Source organism: Notamacropus eugenii, chromosome 1 (genome assembly GCF_028372415.1).
Source record: "Notamacropus eugenii isolate mMacEug1 chromosome 1, mMacEug1.pri_v2, whole genome shotgun sequence".
Lineage (NCBI taxonomy): Eukaryota > Metazoa > Chordata > Mammalia > Diprotodontia > Macropodidae > Notamacropus > Notamacropus eugenii.
The window spans coordinates 605,848,607-605,865,344 of NC_092872.1; the positions used below are offsets into that span (position 1 = coordinate 605,848,607).

The 16,738-nt window shown below is 42.5% G+C and overlaps 1 protein-coding gene across 2 annotated transcripts; it reads left to right on the top strand.

Moving 5' to 3' along the window:
* Positions 1-930: 930 nt before the first annotated feature.
* Positions 931-16,381, top strand: LOC140520649 (uncharacterized). 2 transcript variants are annotated; one of them, XM_072634713.1, is made up of 5 exons: positions 931-1,141; positions 6,459-6,547; positions 6,899-7,025; positions 14,331-14,444; positions 14,979-16,381. In XM_072634713.1, the coding sequence occupies exons 2-5, from the start codon at positions 6,515-6,517 to the stop codon at positions 15,974-15,976; spliced, it is 1,272 nt and encodes a 423-aa protein (XP_072490814.1). In that variant the 5' UTR covers positions 931-1,141; positions 6,459-6,514; the 3' UTR covers positions 15,977-16,381. The 2 variants fall into 2 exon arrangements, with proteins under 2 accessions (XP_072490814.1, XP_072490815.1); XM_072634714.1 differs by lacking the exons at positions 931-1,141; positions 6,459-6,547; positions 6,899-7,025 and adding an exon at positions 10,938-11,066.
* The last annotated feature ends 357 nt before the right edge of the window (positions 16,382-16,738 follow it).

Sequence of the window (16,738 nt, forward strand, 5' to 3'; positions counted from 1 at the left end):
AGAAAATGTCTGTGGACAATGTGAATTCAGGTCTTCCTGACTGATCAGTGCTCTAGACATTGCACCACCCAAGCTGCTTTTGATAGAATCATGATAACGCTCCCGTATTTTCTCTTACTCAGTCGGTGAAGATTGTATTAATATACGCTTACTAATGATGTCATTCAACAGATGTGATGGCTTGGCCTCACACCCAGCTGTGTGGACGTCCAGTTTTGCATGGTGATGTTTCCTGTGTGGACGCTTGCTGCCCAATAAGTGTGGGGACAGGTGGGAGTGTGCCACTGTGCACATGGGGACATCTTGTCTTAACCCGCTTTTTTTTTTAAATTGGATGTCTTTTGGTTTGGGCTAGTACGCGCTTTCATGTTGCCTTAGTGAAAGTAAACACACAATCCTGGGATCACGCGTGGGGGCTGCCTCGCAGACTCCTCTGAACCTGGAGTCGGGTTTGGGGGTTCCGTTTGGGAGGGCGCCGACCACGTGCCGCGGGCCTCGGGAGCCTGTGGGACGCGAGAGCAGAGAGCCGGCTCTGCCGGTAACCTCAAGGCTCCCCGGCCTCAGGAGCGCACCCCGCCTCTCGGACAGGAAGCCCCCCACGCGCCGGAGATGCAGCCAACACCCCAAGACAGGCAGGGGCGGCCCCCGGAGCTTCCCTTCCTCTCCGCGGAACCGAGCATAGGCCAAGGGATCAACCCTGAAAAAAAACTCATCTTCTCTCTGGGCCCACGGCCGGATGACAAATGGGACCCCGCAACGCCCCTCCTCAGCGGAAGGCGAAAGGGGACACCTACCACGAGGTTCTTTTCTCAGAGTTACGGAAGAGGCTGTTACCATGGCAACCGAGAAGCGCGCTCCTCCCCCTTCTCCCTGCCCCGTCTGAAAGTCTACCCACTGCGACTGCGCATGTGGAATCCCGGACTACATTTCCCAGAGAGCACAGAGCCGCGCCGACTCTGGCACTCAGACCCAATCCCCCAGAATCCCCCTGTCGTGGTTGGTCCAGGCAGTGTGGGCTCAGGAGGCGAAGCTGCCTGGGGAGCGAGAATTCGGCGCCCTCCCTGGACCGTAACGTCTGTGGCCTCCTAACTCAGCGTCGGACCTGGAGAATAGCAGTTTGTCCGGACCGTGTGGGTCGGAGGTAAAGGCCGGTCTGTTGGGGCGTTCGGGGACCGAGGGAAGCGGGGTCTGCAGACACCGGGCAGGTCTGGGGCTCGAGGATCCACATTTGACACATGGGGACACTGAGGCGCAGAGAAGGCAAGTCCTGCCCAGAGTCGCTCAGTCCGTCCGTGGCAGAGACGGGAATCGGACCGTGGTCGTCGGACTCCCAGCTAGGCTCTCTGCTCCAGAGCGTGCGATCCCTCCCTTCCCTGCCCCTTTCCCATCAGAAGCCCAGCCGCACGCCACACCTGTCACTCTCCCACTCAAGAAGCTGCGGTGGCTCCCTGTTACCCCTCGAAACATCAGGGCAGCCCTTCGTGATCTGGCTGTGGACTCAGCCTATCTCTCCAGCAAGACTGCACTTTACCCAGTGGCTGGGGAGGCCCCCTTAACTGACTCTACGTACCTTCTGCACCTTGCCAAAACCTACAGTAATCCAGCCTGGAGTGGCAGAGGCTTGGCTCTCTGCAAGGGATAAATCCTCCAACCCCCAAGAAAAGAGAGAAGTCCTTTCCTTTAGTTAGTTGTTCCCCTGAAACCTTAAATTCTGGCTTTGCAAATACAATTTAAACTCCCAAAGAGAAGTATTCCATTCAGCACCAAAATATAATCTTAGAAGTCACTTTCTGTTTTTAAGAAATTATTAATGTATTTTGGTTTTATATTATTTTCATTCCTAAATATTTCCCCTACCTTCCCTACCCAGGAAACCATCCCTTGTAAGACGTACAAAACAAAACAGCTCAGCAAAACTGACCAGCACCTTAAGCTGACAGTGTTCCGCACCCATAGTCCTCTACCTCTGCAAAGAAGGCTTCGAAGTCCATTTTTTCATCTCCTCTCCAGGGCCAAGTTCTTTCTACTTTCAGTAGACCTTCAGGGAATTTCAGTACCAAGAAGGAGGAAGGGGATCCCCTTTCAGGGCTTCTGCAGATCCTATCTCTGAGCTCTGTCTCTGGTTGAGGGAGGCCTAAGATTTACATAGAAGCAGTCCTGTTGTAGCCAGTGGAAGAATATTTCTCAACCATTGTGCCTAGGAACTTGGGTGAGAGTATAGTATCCAGAAAACAATAAGGAGATAGTGATTGTAGTAAAATAGTGGCCTTAAAAGTTTGAAGATGTGAAAATGACCATCTTCCAACAAACAGACCAATCTGAGTCGAGGAGAACAAAGTGGCTACTGACCTGGTAGACCTGGCTGCCCCTTGGTCTGAATTAGCATATTGGAGGCTTCAGCATTGGACTTCTCATATCTTCTTTCATATTCTATTCTCTTTTTAGTTTCCTCATGTACAATAATAAACCTGAATGGCATAGATGGGGAAAGAACGATTTCCACTGGTTCATCATATAAATAACATGTAGATGTGTGAGCATGCATGCCTGTACATGTGTGTATACATATGTGCATGTTTATACATGTGTGGAGAGACTAGTGGCAGGCAGACCAGCCTGAAGGCTATTACAGTAATTTAGGTGTGAGGCGGTAAGGGCCTAAACCAGGTTGGTGGCAGCAGCTTCTTTCTGGCCTTCAAGGCCACAAGTTTCTCCACACTCCAGTCTATCTTGCACACAGCCATCAAAGTGAGTTTTCTAAAGCATGTAAACCTTCCATGGCTCCCTGTCACCTCCAGGATCAAATCCTCTTGTTAGTTTCTAAAGCCCTTCATAACCCAATTCCCCTAGCCTTTCTGATCTTTACACCCCTGTACATACTCTTCAATCCAGCATCACTGGCCTGCTTTCTGTTTCTAAAACAAAACACTCCCTCTCTCGATTCCAGACATTTTCTCTGGGTGGAATGCTTTCCCTTTTCATCTCTGCCTCGAGGCTTCCCTGAAGTCCCCGATAAAATCTCACCTTCTACAGGAAGCCTTTCCTAATTCCTTATAATTCCAGTACCCTCCCTCTATTGATTATTTTCTCTTTATGCTGTGCACATGACTTGTTTGTACATATTTGCTTACCTGTTGTCTCCCCCTTTAGATTCTGAGCTCCTCAAAGGGCTGGACTGTCTTTTGCCTTTGTATCTCCAGAGCTTAGCACAGTGCCTGGCACTTAGCAGATACTTAGTAAATGTTTGATGACTTATTGACATATGACTCTAAGAAAAATAGGATTCTCTTTAGTAGGGAGGGCATATTTGAAGTATGTTACTAAAAAAGTATGAAATTGATTTGTGGAATCACTATCATTTTTTACAGTCATATTTAATATCCCCATTTTATAACAGAATAGCTGGCATTATCTAAAGCTTTAAGGTTGGCAGGCAGCTAATCTTAAGGACCTTAAGGCAGCTGAGTAGTGTAGTAGATAGGACTCTGGGCCTGAATTTGTGTTAACTAGTTGGCACAGGGTATAGAGTGCTGGGCCCAGAGTCAGGAAGACTTGAGTTCAGATTAGCTGTGTGACCCTCAACAAGCCACTTAACCTTTCATTGCCTTGGTTTCCTCAACTATAAATGGAAATAATACTAGCACCTATATCCCAGGATGGAGATGAGAATCGAGTACTGTATAAATGCTGGCCACCTTTATTAGCAAAATTCTTTTAAGATCCTCACCCTGTGTACCACAGATACTATTGTCCCCATATTGCCAGATGACAAGTATGAAGCTGATAGTGGTTAAAAGTGTGTGTGTGTGTGGGGGGGGGGGGAAGTGTTCATCCTCACCTCCTTATCCAAGTAGTTATTAAACCTTGTGAATTCTACCTCCTGGCATCTTTCATCAGTGTTGTTCTTTGCACTTACATGGATTTTACCTTGATTCAGGTCCACCTGAATTCACCTCTTGCCTGAAGTACTGCAATACCCTTCCAATTGGCTTCTCTCCCCTCTCTATCCACATGGTATCCAGACATATGTACCTAAATCATAGCTGACTGTGTCCCACTTTGCTTAAGAAACTCCCGTGGTTCCCTGTTCCCTCCGGGATTAACAATAAATTCCTTCCCAACCCGGCTGCAGCCTCTTTCCAGCCTCATTAGACTTTTCTCCCCTTCAGACATGCCCAGTCTAGCCACCTTGGGCTTCTTGCTGTTCCTACACTAGGACACACCATTTCCTGTGCCCTTACACAAGCTGTCTCCCTGAGGGAACCCTCCTTACCTTCACCTTTGCTGCCTCCTCCATGGATGGAGGTCTTTGCCAATTCTCTTACTCCTACCTAGGGGCAGCAAGGTGGTGCAGTGGATAAAGCACCAGTGCAGGAGTCAGGAGGACCTGAGTTCAAATCTCACCTCAGACACTTGATACTCACTAGCTGGGTGACCTTGGGCAAGTCACTTAACCCCAATCGCCTCATCCTGGGTCATCTCCAGTCACCCTGATGAATATCTGGTCACTGGATTCAGATGACTCTGGAGGAGAAGTGAGGCTGGTGACCTGCCAGCCCTCCCTCACTCAAAACAAAGTCAAGTACAAGTCATGTCATCATTTCTCTGATGGCATGGTCTTCTTTGGCAACAAAGGATGAACACACACACACTCCTAGCTATCAGTGCCTCTGCTCAGTCCCCATTACCTTGTATGTATTCTTATGTGGGGCAACTAGGAGGCAAGGTGAATGGAACACTAGGCCTGAAGTCAGGAAGACTCATCTTCCTGAGTTCAAATTCAGCCTCAGACTCTTCTTAGCTGTGTGACCCTTGGCAAGTTACTTAACTCTATTTGTCTCAGTTCCTCATCTGTGAAAATCCCAAATGGGATCCTGAAGAGTCAGACATGACTAAAATGACTGAACAACATGTATTTCTATGTGTGCATTTTGTCTCCCTCAGTGAACTGGAAATTCCATTCAAGGGTTGGGATTGTTTTGTTTTTGACTTTATATACCCAGAACCTAACACAGTACGTGGCTCACAGTAGGTACTTAATACATACTTGTTAATTAACTGTGTTGTACATTTCAGTCATGGCCAGCTTTTTGTGACCCTATTTGGGGTCTTCTTGACAAAGATACTGGAGCGATTTGCCTTTTCCTTCTTCAGCTCATTTTTCAGATGAGGAAACTGAGGCAGAGTTAAGTGACTTGCCCAGAGTCACGTGGCTAGTAAAGTGTGAGGCCAGATTTGAACTCAGGTCCTCCTGACTTCAGGTCCAGAGCTCTATCCACCATACTAGTTGTTAACTAACATGCCTAGAGCCATATAATAACCTTTAAAGTCAAGGTTTTCCTTACCCCAAGTCTAGCAGTCTTTCCAATACACCATATTGCCTTTCCATTGGATTATTATAGATTAATGATAGGTTGAGTGATTTGCTAATGGCCATACAAATACTAAACTGCAGAGACAAAACCATATTGATTTCCTGATTTCCAGTTCTATCTTCCTACTCTTTTCCTTATACTAATGTCTTATAACCATTAGGCTACCTTAAGGAAATCAGAGTCATGATTTCTGTTAGCTCTATGAGTCAGGAAAGAAATTGGAAATATTTTCCATCATTAAGGAGCAGGTGAATAAGTCACATAGATTTTGGCAGCTATTTTCCATATCAGACAGCCCTGGGGTCAGAAATACTAATTTCCATCATGTTTCCTGAAAAAAACAGAGGTCCATCTAGTGATGTGCTATGAGACAGACATAGTCAACATACCAGGCACTTTGTGGGAGCAATGTAATTTACTCTTCTTTATTTTGCTTAAATTTTTATTTGTTTTTCAATTAGCAAGCTTTTTTTTCCTTTTTTACCTCCTCCCCACCACAATGAATAAAGAAGAAAAACAAAACCCATTTAAGAAATATAGACAGTCAGACAAAACACATTCCAGTGTTGGCCATGTCTAAAAATATATAATTCATTTGGTGTTCTGAATCCATTACCTCTCTGTCCAGACGTGGGTAGCACCCTTCTGGAATTGTAGTTGGACACCACTTCAATGTTTATTTTTACAATATTATTATTATTGTAGTATCCTCTGACCACTCTGCATCGGTTCATCCAAGTCTTCCCAGGTTCCTCCGAAACTGTCATTTTCATTATTTGTTATGACCCATAACATTCCATAACATACCATAATTTGTCCAGCCATTCCCCAATTTATCAACACTTCCATAGTTTCCAGTTCTTTGTCACTACACAAGAGCTGTTCTAAATATTTTTGTACATAGGAGTTCTTTTCCTCTTCTTTGATCTTGGAAGGAGCAAGGTTGCTGTGCCTGGGCTACCTTTGACCTCCTTTGTAGAGTGGAGAAGTAGGGAAATCACATACTTCAATTATTTAGATATTTCTAACCTGATGAATCTGGGGGGTCTGAGATATGATCATTGCCCCTCTTCTCTCCTCTAGGCCTGCATTCTCAGAACTCTGCCTTGTTCTAGGAGAGAACTACTGAAGAAGAGGGAATGGCTACTGTGTCCCTGATGACCAAAGCCCAGGTAAGCTGAGTTTTCCACTCTTTTCAAAATGAAATCTCAGTTTCCAGAGTGTGGACATTTTTCCCCTCATCATCATAGAACTTCTCTGTCTCCCTGATCCCCATCCTTGTGGATGAAGGACTAAGGTTTGTTTGACTAGTGCTCATCCTCTTTGGAGCTTAGTGATAAGCATGTTGGCATGGAAAAGATACCTTCCTACCTTAAGTCAGATGCTCCAAATTCTCTCCTACTCAGAGTTCTTACTATCACCAGAATCACTCTATCTCATCAGTCCTTCCAAATGCTCTTTTTTCACTTTCCCATTGTGTAAAAAGAGTTTTATGGGTGAGCAAGAATACATTTGTGTTTCAGGAATCAGTGACATTCAAGGATGTAGCTGTAAACTTCACCCAAGAGGAGTGGGGGCAACTGAGCCCTGCTCAGAGGGACCTGTACAAGGATGTGATGCTGGAGAACTATAGAAACTTCATCTCATTGGGTAAGGATGACTTCTCTCTGGGATTCAGAATTCATCTTAAATCAAGAAAATTCTCTTCTGTGCTAAATACTGTACTAGTGAATGCAGAGCTGGGATTGGATTTCTTTATGTCTCACTGTGACTGTGTGTCTTAAGGATAGTCATGAAAGAGATACCTGTAGGAACTGCTTTGAAACAGTGAGGCTGTGTAACTGTGAAGGTGAACGTGAGGTCCTACTGTTTGCTCTGGGGCTAGGTAAAGGGTGGGGTCTTAGAGAGGATTAGGACCTTAAGAGGTCAGAATGCATCAAGAATAAGAACAAGAAGAAGGACTGCAAGATAAAGCCCATGGATTTAGATATGGTGAGCCAACAGGTAAAGAGAAGAGGCTTGCAGGAGGAAAAGGAGTTACCTACTGACTTCAAAACTGAAAGGGCAGCAAAGCCAGGGCCCAACCTTCCAAGAACTACTCAGGCAGACATTAGGTAGAACAATATCCAGTAGACTTGCAGGGAAACTAGAGAACTTGGATGAAGAGCTGGGAAAGAAATAGAAAAATAAGATTCTTAAATCTAAATGAGGGGAACCAAAAGTAAAGGAGAAGGAGGTAGTTGTAATGGCAGAGCAATATCACAGGAAGCCTGCTCTCAAGTAGAATGGAAACATCCTAATCTCAAAACCAGACTAAGCAGAGAAAGGTAATGTGACCTAGGACTGATAACAAGTGTGGCATTGAAAAAGAAAGTGAAGGCAAGGGGTACCTATGAAGAAATAAGCCAAGCAAGAAATGGGGTAGGGGAGGGTCTGGGTTGCCAAGTATAGCAGTTCTGGAGTTGTCAGGGTATCAAAGAGAACTGGTAAAAACCATGGAGCCTCTGAATTTCTTACCTGAATTTTGGTTCAGGGTTTGGGTCAGAGATATCAAATCTTTTTTTGGCTGACAAAAAAAGTATTTCCCTTCCTTAACAGATGAAAATGATGTACACCTTATGTTGAAATTAAGAAGCTGGATTATGCTGTTCCTGAGACTGTAACTTCCTTGTCCTCTTCTCCTACAGGTCAAGGGCTTTCACCTAAGATAAGAGTGCTCTTATCTGCTTTCTGGAAAGATAAGTCTGAACCTCCTTCAGAAGTTACCACAGTTCCTTCTGGGCTTTTCTACCATATCCTTTTTGGATAGGGAGGTAGTTTAGCAGGGATAGGGAACCTGCAGCCTCCAGGGCACATATGGCCTTCTCCATCCTCAGGTATGGCCCTTTGACTGAATCCAAACAAATCTGTTCAGTGAGGTTTAGATTCAGTCAAAGGACCAAACTTCAGAACCTAGAGAGCTACATGTGGTCTGGAGGCCGCAGGTTCCCTACCCCTGGTATAGGGGAAAGAAGAGTCAGGAAGCCTGAGTTCAAGTCTCACCCTGCTAATTGTTAACCATTTGACCCTGTGCAAATTCCTTCACTTCTTTTACCTTAAGCTTTCTTTCCAACAATGGGGGTTGAATTAGATGATCTCTTAGTTCTCTCTAGCTCTAATGTAATTTGATTCACAGAATCTTGGAGTTGGAAGCCACTCAGAAGGTTCTTGCCACAGAAGTGGCCACTCAACTTTTGCTTGAAGATCTTCACTGAAGGAGACTCACCACCTTCCAAGTCTGCTTTTGGGGAGTTCTGTTACAAAGGTTTTTCTTATCTTGAGCTTAAATTTGCTTCTTTGCCAACTTCCTCCTGTCAGCCCTATTTCTACCCGTAGAGCCACACTCTCTTCCATGGGAAAGCCCTTCAAATACTTGAAATCAGGTATTACACCAGTATTCCTCTTCTCTGTTTCTTCTAGGATCATAATAGGTCCCTGTCCAAGCTCCACTTAATGGCTATATTTTGGGCCCTCCTGACCCAGAGTGAATGTCAGTAGTAACTTTCTCTTTTGACCAGCAACCAGAAACCCAGTTTTCTCCTCCCAGTTTGGTTGTTTTTTTTTTTATTAAAGGGACCATCCCTTGACTTGATTCTTAAAGAGGCCTATTCACGGAATGGGTGTTACCTCACTCAAAGTAAGCATCTGAAAAAGCTTTAGCTTAAAAGGGCTAGGGTCTCCCATGACATCCTGTGCTACTTCCAGTCGTCCTAAAGAATATCTGGTCATTGGGCCCAGATGGCTCTGGAGGAGAAAGTGAGGCTAGTGACCTTGCACAGCCCTCCCTCATTCAAATCAAAGTGAACTACAAGTCATGTCATCATTTCCCTGATGTCATGGTCCCCTTCAAAAATGAAGGAAAAACACAGCCCCAGTGCCCAAATCTTTTCTTCTCCAGGCAAAGATCTTTGTTTCCTTTAATCAGTCATATGGTGTGAACTCAAAGCCCTTCACTCTCCTGATTGTCCTCCTCTGGATGCACTCCACTTTATCAGTATCCTTCCTGAATTATATCCTTCCAGATGTGGCCAGACCAGCACAAAATACAGCAAGATTATCTTTCGTGGTGGCCAGATCACATTATTGATTCATCCTGAGCTTTCATGCTACTAGACCTTCCTGATCTTGTTTTCAGATGAATAGCTCTTTAGCCAAGCCTCCTTCATCTTGTACTTTGGAAATTAAGTGTTTGGAATTCAAGTGTAAGACAAAGATTCTCTGTTTCTCATCTCTTACAGAACAAAAGTATTAGGTTTGAAAACTCCCATGTAAAGTAGACAAATTGTTCATGGAAGGTGAAGGTTGTGTCCAACTCTACAATTTCTCAGTCTATAAGTTTCTTGAAGTTGGTAATATCCTGAAGTGCAGCTATCTTGTAGGGATATTAGATCCTGCCTTGTAAAGACAGACCTTAGAGCAGTTACTTAATGCATACAGAATGAAGGACTGGGATATTAGTGTTGGTTAAAAGATTTAAGAGAAAATAAATAATTCTGTGCTCTGAAGAGAAAGGTGAGAACAAGTATTTGTTGAGACTTAATGTGGCTGGGAGCTGTCACCCTAATCCAATGAAAAGCCTAAGACATAAGTATTTGTGAAACTTTTCCCAGCAAAGGATGTCAGAGTGTTCATTATGGGTTGGACATTGTTCTGGATTTTGCCATCTCTGTGATTCATGGATACCAGTCAGTTGTCCAGGACTGCAATGGAGACCTTAATCAGATTTTGATATGAAAATGTTCTGATCTCCTTGTAGTCTCCACATGGAAGAGAGAAGGCTGAAGGCAGAGATGATGGGCAGGGCATGCCACAAAGCAACCTCAGATGCTAGTGGTAAAGTGCTGAAGAGTCTGTGCTAGTGGGACCATGCTGAAATTAGCATTTCTCAGGAAGGCAGTTCCCCCTTTTCTGGTCACTTTAGAATGTTTGGCATAGGTGGTCATGAGGTATGATGAGGTATAGCATCTGCTGCTTAGATGTTTTTATTTGTTTTGTTTTGTTTTAAGTGGTGGAACAGCAGACTTGCCTGAGGGAAAGTACTTGAATGACTTCAGTTTCAGTGCCTCTAGAGAAGCTGGAGCCCCACAAATGGTTAAGGGATGACTTAAGTTAACTTGTTAACTTAAGTCTTTAGCCCCTGTGGCTGGGGCCTAACAGGTACAGGTAGGCATTTTATTTTATTTTTACATGAAAATTTTTTACTATGACAAAGACATCATACAATTTTTATGATCTTGGTCTTTCCTTCTTGCTTTTGTACAAGGCCAAAAGAGAAACATCTGCAACTTTTATGACCTTGCATCGGACTCCCAGAATGTCACCAACAGCATGACCTTTTCATCCAAATCCAGCAACCAAAACTTCATCGTTTTCCTAAAATTCAAGCAGCCATCATTGGGAACAAAGGCAGTGATTTTTTTGCCATTCTTAATCATCTGGACTCTCTCACACTTCCTGATGGCAGTTGGGTTGCTTGGCTTCCATACCAACTTTTTCCAAGACAATCCCTTTTTTGTGAGATGCTCCTCTGAATGGGTTGGCCTTCAAGGCACTGCCCAAGTGAGCTTGTGGTTTCAGAGCTTTCTAGTGGTACAAAGACCACAGTACTTAACCATGCTGCTGCTGTCCAGTCTGGGAGAGAAGAGAAGCTAGGTAGGCATTTTAGCAAAGGCATACCAACAGCCAACTTTATCGGTGTAATAGGTTTAAGCTTATATTTCACAATTATTTTAATTTGCATTTAATTTTTTGAGCATTTGAATATTTTTGGTATAGAAACCTGAGCCACCCAGCTCACCATTGTTACTGGGGCTATGCTCCAAAAGGTTCATGACACCCTGATGAGTAGAGGCAAAGGAAACTAAAGATAATAGAGAAGTCCCCATGATGTGCCCATATTGATCTAGTCCAGGGCCATATTGCCAATGTAATGATCTAGGGAATTTGCAGGCAGCACTCCCCTCACTTTGATGGGAGATTTGGATAGTGCTTTTTCCCCAGGTGGAGCTCTGAAAGAAGGGGCTAAAAACACCTTATAATGTCCCTATAACAACAAGAGGCTGAATCTACAATCCTCAGGATTTCCAATGTCTGCTCAAAAGCTTTTAGGGTGGGAAAGAGTACATCTATGTACTATCCACGTGAAGGAACAGCATTGTTAGAATCCCTAAAAAGATCTGGATTGAAAGCATGGACTGATGCAAAGCAGGGGGTTGCTAGTTTAAGAAGAAAGGTATCTTGATGAAAGGGAGTGGGAAAGAAGCAAGAAAAAAAACTCAAGAGGACTGAGGATCAAAAAAATGTCCTGGACAGGCTGATGAATAAACAAGAAGAAAATAGAGAAAAAGAATGTCTCCAAGTAGGGGAAAGAGCAAAAGTAAAAGGGAAGGAAAATGAAGGAAGAGTTGACAGATGAAATAGATGTTCTGGTGGGAGGTGAAAAGACCACTTACAAGTGCAGCAAATGTGGGGAAATATGGTTAGATTGGAGATACTATCTAAACACTGAAAAAAAAAATCACAGTACGTATGTAATGTGACTGCAGTTTCGGGGACTCAAGAATACAGGCTTCCTTAAACTCTACCCTAGGCAGAGATAATCCACAGAGGAAAGAAAAATTGCTTGTTTAAGACAAAAAGATACCTGAGCTGGACCATAGTTGTTGAATACTACATGGTCTGTAAAAGAGCAGTCAGACTCTTCTCTAACACAGGTAAATAGCCCAGGTATGTTATTAGAAGCTTATAGGGATGTGATGTTAATATCTGGAGTGGGTATAGAAAGTAGAGTTACAATACTGGTATTAGTGAGAGGGTGCAATGAATGAGCATTTATTAACCACTTACTGTGTAAGGGCTGAGGAAACATATAGAAAAACAAGGCAGTCCCTGCTTTCAAGGAGCTTACTTTTAGTGGGGAGACTGTATACAGGTTTCACTTGCAAGTTGCAAATCAGATGGAAAAGTCCTTAGGATGTAGCAGCAAAGCTGATGAGAGTGAATATTCTTTAATGTTATTTCCACTGACAATCATATCAACTTGTAATGTTAAACCATCAATGCCAAGGACTTTGGTGGCAAGAACTTTCTTTTCTAAGCAGTTAACCAATCACATCTTTACGGGGGTTGCTTCCTGGGATGATGGTTGTGGGGAGCTGGGCTGGAAGCAGGGCCTGTTGTATAGAGGGTTCTGTTACTCCCTAAGCTTGGGCCTTATCTTCCCAATTGTGACAGTAAGCCAAGGAAAGTGAGCCCTTTCTTCACTGTGATGGCTTCAAAGTACAGGCTGGAAACAAGGCCAGTAACCTTAGGGCACTTCTGTTCCTAAGGCTCTTGGGCTCTGGGTGCTCACCTATCTCTGTTAGGGTCTGAGGAGGGGTTGTGGTTTGCATTTCCTAGCACATGCTACCTCATCTCTCCCTCAGGATGCTTTATTGCTTCTGCTGCCCCATAGGTGGCAATTGGCCAGTAGTTATGATACCTGTTCTGCCACCAGCTGATCAAGTCAGTTTTTTTCCCTGTTCTTCATTTGTAATATAGACAGAAAACAGAGCTTGAATGAGAGAATATGGAAAAGTTAGGAGGGAATCTGTCAAAAAGCCCCAGGTTTACAGACATGGCTAGAGATAATGAATCTTTGTACAGAAGGAGGAGATGTATGTTTGCATCAGAACTGACCATGTCTGGGGAGGATGAAAGGCTAAATAGATCAATGAATATGAAAGTTGTGGGCTGTCACTGTAGAAATTCCTTGTGCCAGAATGAATGTGCATATTGGAGGAGAGGTGGGGTAGACAGGGACAGGGTTGGGCAATGTTTGGGGTCATAATATGCCTCTAATACCAGCTGGGGGTTGGGTGTAGGGGCTGGAATAAAGGGAACATAATTACACTTTGTATAGCTGAATAGCAAAGTTCTGAGCTTCTTGTTTCCAGAAGGGAAAAAGTGATCCAGAGATGTAGTGTGAGTGAAAAAATTGACAAGTGTAAGTTATCAAAGGATTTGAACAGCTTTCAGAAGAAATAATGAACAACCATATGGAAAACATGCCTCAATTATAAATAATAAGAAAAACAGCTCTGAAGTTTCAATTTACAGCCATCAAATTAGTAAAGGTGATAACAGAAATTGTCAGTGGCAGAGGGGTTTGGGAAATCAAAGACACTTAAACGCTGTTGGTGGGGTTATGAACTGAACGAACAGTAGTGGGAAACGATTTGGAATTATATAAGAATAGCTGATCTTAGTGACTTTTTCTTCCATAATTCCAAATGTTTTTCAAGAACAGTTTAACTAATTCACATCTCCACTAATTAGTGTCTCTGACTTCTGATTCCAGTACTGGATATATGCCCCCAAAGTAGTCAGTGATAGAAACATGCATGTAAAAATATTTGCAGCAGGACTTTCTGTAAAAAACAAACTGAAAATAAAGTGGGTGTCCATGGACATGGAGAATGGTTGAACAGACTGTGGTATGTGAATATAATCAAATATTATCACTATAAGAAATGATATGAGAATTCATAGGAAAATGGGATAGCTTATATTAAGTTTTGAAGAATGAAGAAAGTGGAATCAAGAAAACAATATATACAAAGAGTTATATAAAAGAAGATGACATTAAAGGGTATTAAAAGAAATTAACTGCATGAAACATGCTTAATTCCAAAATACAGAAATATATATCCCTCCTCCTTAGGAGCTAGGTAGGAGACTACAGATGCAAAGTGTTGCAAGGTTGCTTTGTTGACTATAATGTAAAAAACAACAACAAAAAACGTCAATAGTTATGTTTAAAGAAAGACAGATAAGTGATGAAGTACTAGTAAGTTAACACAAGTGCATCCTGTCAGAGGATCCATGTCAATTCTTTGTCCCCATAAGCTGTGTTTTATTTTCTTTCTGTACAAACAGGATTCCCTATATCTAAACCAGATGTGATCTTCAAATTGGAGCAAGGAAAAGAGCCATGGATGTTCAATTTGCAGAAAGCCAGAGAGAGAGAGGTCCCAAGAAATTCCTCTCCAGGTGAGAAAAAACTAGATTTGTGCAACTCAGTGGGAGAAACAGCACAATAGTTTATTGAAATAAAACTTCTAACTTTTTTGGGAAAGAAAAGGTATAATTCTTACCTCTGGCTGTCCTTCTTCCTACTTGCCATTTCTTCTCTTTTCCTCATGCTTTCAAGGGACTACCTTTCGTTACTTACTGAAAGTTCATTTTCTCTGATGATATTGTTTCTTATTTGCTATTCTTATTTATCACTATCCCCCAAACTTAACACAACACTTGAATGCCCTTTACCATACTCCTGAATAGGCACTTTATATTCTGTTCACCTTATTTGATGATATAGCTACCCTCCCTCTACTTCTATTTCCTATTTCATTCTCTTCTTCCACTTCTTAAGCCTCTTTCCATATTACAAGACTGTTTTTGGAGGTGACAATACCAGGGATACCTAGTAGGCATTATTTTCTATTTTATTATCTTCTTCCCAATATAGCATTGCTTTTTTACAGCACAGAGAATAGATTAATTTGTTTTTTCTCTTGGTTCCAGACTGGGAGAGTAGGCCTGACACCCAACAGTCAATTCAAAATGAGAACATTTCTGAAGAAGACAGATTACCTGAGATATTTGTTTCTCTAGACCCTACATTTGGAGAAATTCCTCTTTTTGAGGGTAGATTGGAGAAGCATCAGGAAAACTCTGTAGAGGAAAAATGGAAGAAATCCCTTTCCCATGAGAACACTTTCAAGAAGTTGTCAATTAGTCTCACAGAAAGCTCCATTATAGAAAGAGAATATGAATGTAAAGAATGTGGGAAAAAATTCTTTGACCAACCATCCCTTACTCGACATCAAAGAACTCATAAGGGAGAGAAGCGCTATAAATGTAATGAATGTGGAAAAGCCTTCTCTAAACATTCATCTCTTACTGAACATGACAGAATTCATACTGGAGAGAAACCCTATGAATGTGATGAATGTGGAAAGGCCTTCAGTCTGAAAAGCAACCTAACTCGACATCAGCTAACACATACTGGAGAGAAACCCTATGAATGTGATGAATGTGGGAAGGCCTTTAGCCGTAGAAGTGGACTTATGAGGCATCACATGACTCATACAGGAGAAAGTCCCTATAAATGTTATGAATGTGGGAAAGCCTTCTTTAATCCTTCATCTCTTACTGAACATGAGAGAATTCATACTGGAGAAAAGCCCTATGAATGTGATGAATGTGGGAAAGCTTTCTCTAATCAGTCATCTCTAACTGTACATGAGAGAATTCATACTGGAGAAAAACCCTATGAATGTGATGAATGTGGGAAAGCCTTTTCTATACATTCATCCCTTACTGTACATCAGAGAATTCATACTGGAGAGAAGCCTTATGAGTGTGATGAATGTGGGAAAGCCTTCTTTGACTGTTCATCCCTTACCAGGCACCAAAGAACTCATACAGGAGAGAAACCCTATTTATGTAGTGTGTGTGGGAAAGTCTTCAGTAGCAAGGCATCTGTCATCCAACATCAACGACGTTATGCCAGAGAGTAACATAGGAATGTAATTTAAGGAAAATTTCCATCAGATTTGTTATTTTGTTGACTACCAAAAAGTCAGCATGGGAAAATAGGCCCCGATATGGTCTTATCTTAAAACGGATGGGGGAGTAGGAAACAGGCGTTTATTAAGCACCTACTGTATGTCAGGCACTGTGTTAAGCACTTTACAAATGTCTCATTTGATCCTCACAACAACCCAGTGAAGTAGGTATTGTTATGATTTCCATTTTACACATGAGGAACCTGAGGCAGAGATTAAATGACTTGTTGAGGGTTCACATAACTAGTAAGTGCCTGAGGCTATATTTGAACTCAGATCTTTCTGACTGAGCCCAGCACTTTATCCACTGTGCCAACTAGCTAACAGAGATTTATATAAACCATGCTCTCACTTTTAGCTGTTACTCAGTTTCTCTCTTTTTCTATCCAAACGCCTTTCTTCCAAACGCATACTATGTTGTGTATGTAGATCTGAGCCAAGGTACCCCAGATACAAGATATAACTCTGAGGATTCCCCCCTCAAGAAAGCCCCTGGCCTGTCAAAATCTCATAGACTTATAACCTATGGTGTGCACAAATACTTGAAAGGAGACCTCTGGGAAAATGGAATATTGAGCAGTCAAAAGAGAACATATTTCCTTAGTTTCCCCCTATAAAACATAATTTACAAAAACTTCCCAAATTATTAGAACCTTGAAAACAATATTATTTTTAAAATAAATATGCTATTTTCAGTTAACAATGGCAAAAAGA

Coding starts and splice junctions, on each gene's coding strand:
- LOC140520649 (XM_072634713.1), top strand. CDS start 6,515: ATGGCTACTGTGTCCCTGATGACCAAAGCCCAG. Junction 7,026..14,330: donor TAGAAACTTCATCTCATTGG/GTAAGGATGACT, acceptor CTGTACAAACAG/GATTCCCTATATCTAAACCA. Junction 14,445..14,978: donor CCCAAGAAATTCCTCTCCAG/GTGAGAAAAAAC, acceptor TCTTGGTTCCAG/ACTGGGAGAGTAGGCCTGAC.